Raw genomic sequence first — 5,143 nt, forward strand, 5'->3', positions numbered from 1 at the left:
TTTCCAATCTTTCCAACATTTGATCAATGAAGGGTAAGGGGAAGTGATCTTTCCTTGTGGCAGCGTTCAACTTCCTATAGTCGATGCACATCCGATGTCCGGTGACAGTTCACGTAGGGATGAGCTCGTTTTTATCATTCTTCACCACAGTGATTCCGCCTTTTTTTGGGACGACATGCACATGGATAACCCAGTTGCTATCCAAAATTGGGTAAATAACCCCTGCGTCTAGAAGCTTGATTATTTCCTTTTTAACAATTTCTTTCAGGTTTGGGTTTAGCCACCTCTGGTGCTCCACTGAACGATTTTGAATCATCTTCTAGGTGAATCCGATGCATGCACAGGTCTGGAGAAATAACAGTAATATCCTCGAGAGTGTATCTGAGGGTTTTCCAATATTTTTGCAGTTTGTTTAATAACAACGCAAGTTCTCCATTGGTCAGGTTGGCGTTCACGATTACGGGGTATGAATTTTTATAGAGAAAAGCATATTTGAGTCCAGCGGGTAGTTGCTTTAACTCAATCTTTGGTGCTTTTTCAGGATCCCAATCTTCTAATGGAGATGGTTGTCGATCGACAGCCTTTTCCAAATATTGATCGACGTTTATTTCCGAAGTGTCATCTTCTATGTCATCAACATTGGCTACTTCCATACTTGCGTTCATCAATCGTGTGTATTCCTCAGCCCTGCCGTCAACACTAATTGTTTTTTCCTCACTGGACGTGAGTACTTTTTCCAGGGGATCGTCTGAGCACAGGTCTATGAAAGATTCTTCAGCCAACTCAGAGATATCGTCCACGTAAGAAGTTTATTTTTTCGATTAAGGGTCGTCTTATTAGCCTTTCCATGTTGAAGGTCATCGGAATGTTTCCAATGTTTAGACATATCTTACCTTCCTTGACATCAATGATCGCCCCAGCTGTAGCTAGAAATGGTCTACCCAAAATGAGGGGAACTTTCGGTTCATTCTGATATTTCAGCACAACAAAATCCGTAGGCACGTGACCGTCGTTAATCTTTATTGGCACGTCATCAAGTACTCCCTCAGGTACTCTAACGAATGTATCGGCAAGAACCAAAGTTATTTTGGTAGGTTTGAACTCGTCATATCCCAGGGATATCCCGATAGAGTGTGGCATGAGGTTTACGCTGGAACCTAAATCACAGAGGGATCTAGGAAAACTTTTATTTCATATATTACAATCTAGAACAAAACTGCCTGGATCAGGTCTCTTGACCGGGGTTTCGCCTTGGATTATTGCACTTACTTCCTCAGAAACCATCTTGACGCTGTGTTCAGCTGCTGGGAAGCTGTTGGATACCATGTCCTTTCCATATTTTTTTATTGATGATGAAACTTTTATGGCATCACTCAGTGGCATCTCCAACGTGATTTTATCGAATGCTTTCTTGCAGATCGCCCTATCTAATTCTTCCTTAGTCTGTGTCTTTTTAGGAGGGAAGGGTGGTAGAGTCCTATACACTCTCTCTACGGCTTGTTTAGCTGGAGCCGAGCGTCGATCGACATTGTTCCCAGTTTGTCGATCGACATTGTTCCCACTTTGTGGATCGATATTTACCGTAGTGGGTCAATCGACGTTGGTTCCTTCTTGTCAATCGATATTTACCGTAGTGGGTCGATCGATGTTGGTTCTTCCTTATTAATCGATTTCTACATCTTCTTCGAACTCCTCTTCTTCCTCCTCAAGGTCAATGGCTACTTCCTCAGTGATGGACTGCTCTTTCTCTCGAGGTGTTTCTGATTCGGGATTGGGACTGTTGGAGAAAAATACTCAGGTATCGAATTCCTCCAGACACCAGGCAGGACACCGGCGTCTAGATCCCCGCTGGAAGGAACCCCGGTTCCCAGGATCCCCGCTAGAAGGAATCCTGGTTCCCCGCTATGGAGTTTTCCGGGTTCGGTCCCAGGATCGCCCCCCTTCCTCCGGGAAAATGGAAAACTTCCCATAAGGAGAACATTCCATATTTCTGAATATGGAAAAATTTAACCTACTCCAACCGACTAAGGCCCGCCTTATGAAGACTATATAAGGGGAACCCAAACCCTAAAGCAAGGGATCAACACTTCAAGACTGAGAGATTATAGCTAGGCGGCTAAAACTAGGGTTGCTACTAAAATCATTGTAGTTCAGGCTTGTTCTATCTCATAAAACATATCTTCAAGTCTACTTCTCTCTAATACTCACGAAATTAATACAAAACCAGCATTTTCCATCGTTCCTTAGTACTCACAAAGATCCTATACAAAAATCCCCTAATAGTTTGGCGCTAGAAGGAGGGGAGTAATCTAAACTACGTGATAATGGAGGTTGATGAGCATGATGAGCTACCCGAAGCTACCCAGAGAGAAGCCGAACTCCAGAGGAAAATCGACGATCTGCAAGGTCAAGTAACCGGGTTACATCGAACTCGAGAAGAGACCAATCCCGAGCTTTCTTCGGAGTTTCAGATCCTGAAGGAAAAGCTCAACGAATACTCCAAGCAACTGGAGCAGAGCGCCGAAAAGCTCAGCCAGCTCGAATTGGAGAATCTTACCCTCCGAGACGAAAACCAAGCCCTTAACGCGGCAAGCAACAAGAAGCGTCGATCCCGGACTCAGGTTCGCCCTATGCCGACTCTGGAAACACCCAACTCCGGAGCAGGCGCGAACCTCCCAACTACGGCGCCGGGAGGAAACGCATCTACGCGAGAAAAGGCAAAGGATGCTCAGACCTAAGACGTGGAGGACAGCGACTCAAAACCCGAGCCTGGTAAGGAAGCATCAGACGGAGCGGCGAGAATGGAGTCTCCTATGATCGCTCACCTCCACCAGATGTTCTCCGATAGGCTCGACGCCATGCAATCCAAGGTAGACAAACTTCCAACGGTAGCTCCCCTATCCGAAAGAGTAACCACGACTCCCACGCCGATACTCCTTTCACGGATGATATCACCTTCATCGAGATGCCAAGGAAGTTCTCTTTCCCCCGCATAAAGGCCAACGATGGCACCACTGATCCGGACGACCACGTAGCCCAATACCGACAAAGGATGCTTGCCGTTGCAATCCCAAAGGGGTCACGCGAATCTACCATGTGCAAAGGTTTTGGTTCCACCCTGACCGGACCCGCTTGGCAGTGGTATATCCCTCCAGATCCATAGCCTCCTTCGCGGTTCTCAGCGACAAATTCGTGGAGTAATTCGCCAGCAGCAGGGACCTGGAGAAAACCTCTGACAGCCTCTACGAAATCCTCTAGCACCGCGTGGAACCCCTGCGAGGTTACATAGCCCGCTTCAATCAAGAAAAGGTGGCTATCCCCGAATGCAGTATCCCCACTGCTATCTATGCTTTCAAGAGAGGTCTGCTCCCCGACGGAGACTTCTACAAGGAGCTGACCAAATACCTGTGCAAAACTATGGAAGACGTCCTATCTTGAGCCTGGGTGCAGGTCAAATGGGAGGAAGACGTCGTCAGCTGTGCCTAGGCGCAACAAAAGCAAGATCCCAAGATTATCAGACCAGACTATACCGAGCGAGACGAGAAACCCTCTCAAAGACAAGCTAGGGATTCCGGGAATCGAAACCGGGGCAGGTACCAGAACCGGCCAATCGAAAAGGCAGAAGGGATGGTAGTGTCCACAAGGCCAGACATCTGTCACCTCTCCGTCTCAAGGACGGAGCTGATCAATGTTCTGAGGCAGATGGACCAGCAGGTCAAGTGGCCTCAGAAGATGAAAGCCCCCGACTCTTTCCGGAACTCTGGCTTCTGATGCGACTTCCACCGAGACCACGGTCACAAAACGGAGGACTGCGTCGCACTAAAGATCGAGGTCAATGAGCTGCTTAGGAAAGGGCACCTCAGGGAGTTCCTTTCCGAGAAGGCCAAGAGCGATCTAAGCAAGGAGACAACGGGTAAGCCCACTGAAGCTGCTCCCGTCTCGCCACCGCGACAGGACCGAGTGATCCATGTCATTTCGGGCGGTTCGGAAATCAGCGGCACAAGCCATGCAGCCGCGAAGAAAAGCATCTGGAACGCCAAGCACGACCTAGAGGCAGCCAAGCCAAAACGCCTGCTCCTAGGAACGGACGAGATAACTTTCACGGCCAAGGAGCAGGAGAAAGTTCTCACTCCTCATCACGACGCCCTGGTTATCTCGCTCACCGTAGCGAGCTGCCTGGTAAAAAAGATACTGGTAGATAATGGAAGCTCAAGCAACATCATCTTCTAGGCTACATATAAGGACCTGGTGTAATAACCCTTTTTAAAGAGTAAAACACATACAAGGAAAAATAATGTAACAGCCGAGAAAATAACTCAAGTAAGTGGAAGTCGGATTGATCTTTTCCCGTGGATGGTTGTGGATCCCAAGGTACAAAAGAAAATTTTAGAAAGTCTTAGAATAGTTTTCTATCTGAAGAAATAAATTCTTCGGGAAGTTTAGTGGATTGAAAATGCTCGTGGTTCGGCCTAGAACGTCCTAGTCGGACGAGAAAATTAATCGAAAATTTATTATAGGGCCTTAAGATAGGAATGACCTTAGAATTATTTTAGAAATTTTTTGGTTTAAGAAATCTAGTTTTTTGTCATGGAGAAACATTCCCGCCAGCTCGGATCAGCTTATAACACGTTCAGGATTTAAATACGGCCCATTTGGGCCCCTCTAAGACGTGTTGAGCATATCCGGAAGCTTCTGGAGGATGCAGCTGCTTGTCTACCTCCTTAAGCAGCTAGACATGTGTTACTCCTTTACTGGAGAAGCCTCCAAGCAGCTCTTGTTTGAGTCCTATTGGTTGAATTGGTGGCTGGCCACAAAACTTTTTTTAATTGGACAGATTTGTGCACACCAATCTCTCTCCAATTGGTTGCATGGGGCAGGTAGGACAGCTCCTGCTTGTAACCCACGACCTATACCTTCTCCTGAGCTCATTCTCCACCCCTATAAATAGCAGACACCTCCTTAGTCATTTCTCATGCTTAGAACCCTAACCATAGCAGCTCAAAAAAGTCGAAACCCTAAGGTAAACTTTTTTGTCTTTAGCTTTCTTTTTATTTAGCTTTTGTTTTTCTTTTCTCTATTTTCTTAATTAGAACTTAGATAGCCTTTCTTACCCTACCCTTCCTGTATTTAGATTTCTAAAGCT

The 5,143-nt window shown here is 46.5% G+C and overlaps 1 protein-coding gene across 1 annotated transcript; it reads right to left on the reverse strand.

The window, feature by feature from the left end:
* Nucleotides 1–783: 783 nt before the first annotated feature.
* Nucleotides 784–1,326, reverse strand: LOC106319874. The gene is made up of 2 exons (XM_013758277.1): nucleotides 1,203–1,326; nucleotides 784–1,157 (listed from the first exon to the last, which is right to left on the reverse strand). The coding sequence occupies exons 1-2, from the start codon at nucleotides 1,324–1,326 to the stop codon at nucleotides 784–786; spliced, it is 498 nt and encodes a 165-aa protein (XP_013613731.1).
* Nucleotides 1,327–5,143: the final 3,817 nt, after the last annotated feature.

This window comes from Brassica oleracea, unplaced genomic scaffold, assembly GCF_000695525.1.
Source record: "Brassica oleracea var. oleracea cultivar TO1000 unplaced genomic scaffold, BOL UnpScaffold00671, whole genome shotgun sequence".
In the NCBI taxonomy this organism is placed as follows: domain Eukaryota; kingdom Viridiplantae; phylum Streptophyta; class Magnoliopsida; order Brassicales; family Brassicaceae; genus Brassica; species Brassica oleracea.

Bases quoted from the DNA above. Each gene is read 5' to 3' on its own strand.
- LOC106319874 (XM_013758277.1), bottom strand. From the start codon at position 1,326: ATGGTATCCAACAGCTTCCCAGCAGCTGAACACAGCGTCAAGATGGTT. The intron at 1,158-1,202 runs GTAATATATGAA...TCTGTGATTTAG, and splicing joins AGGCAGTTTTGTTCTAGATT to GTTCCAGCGTAAACCTCATG.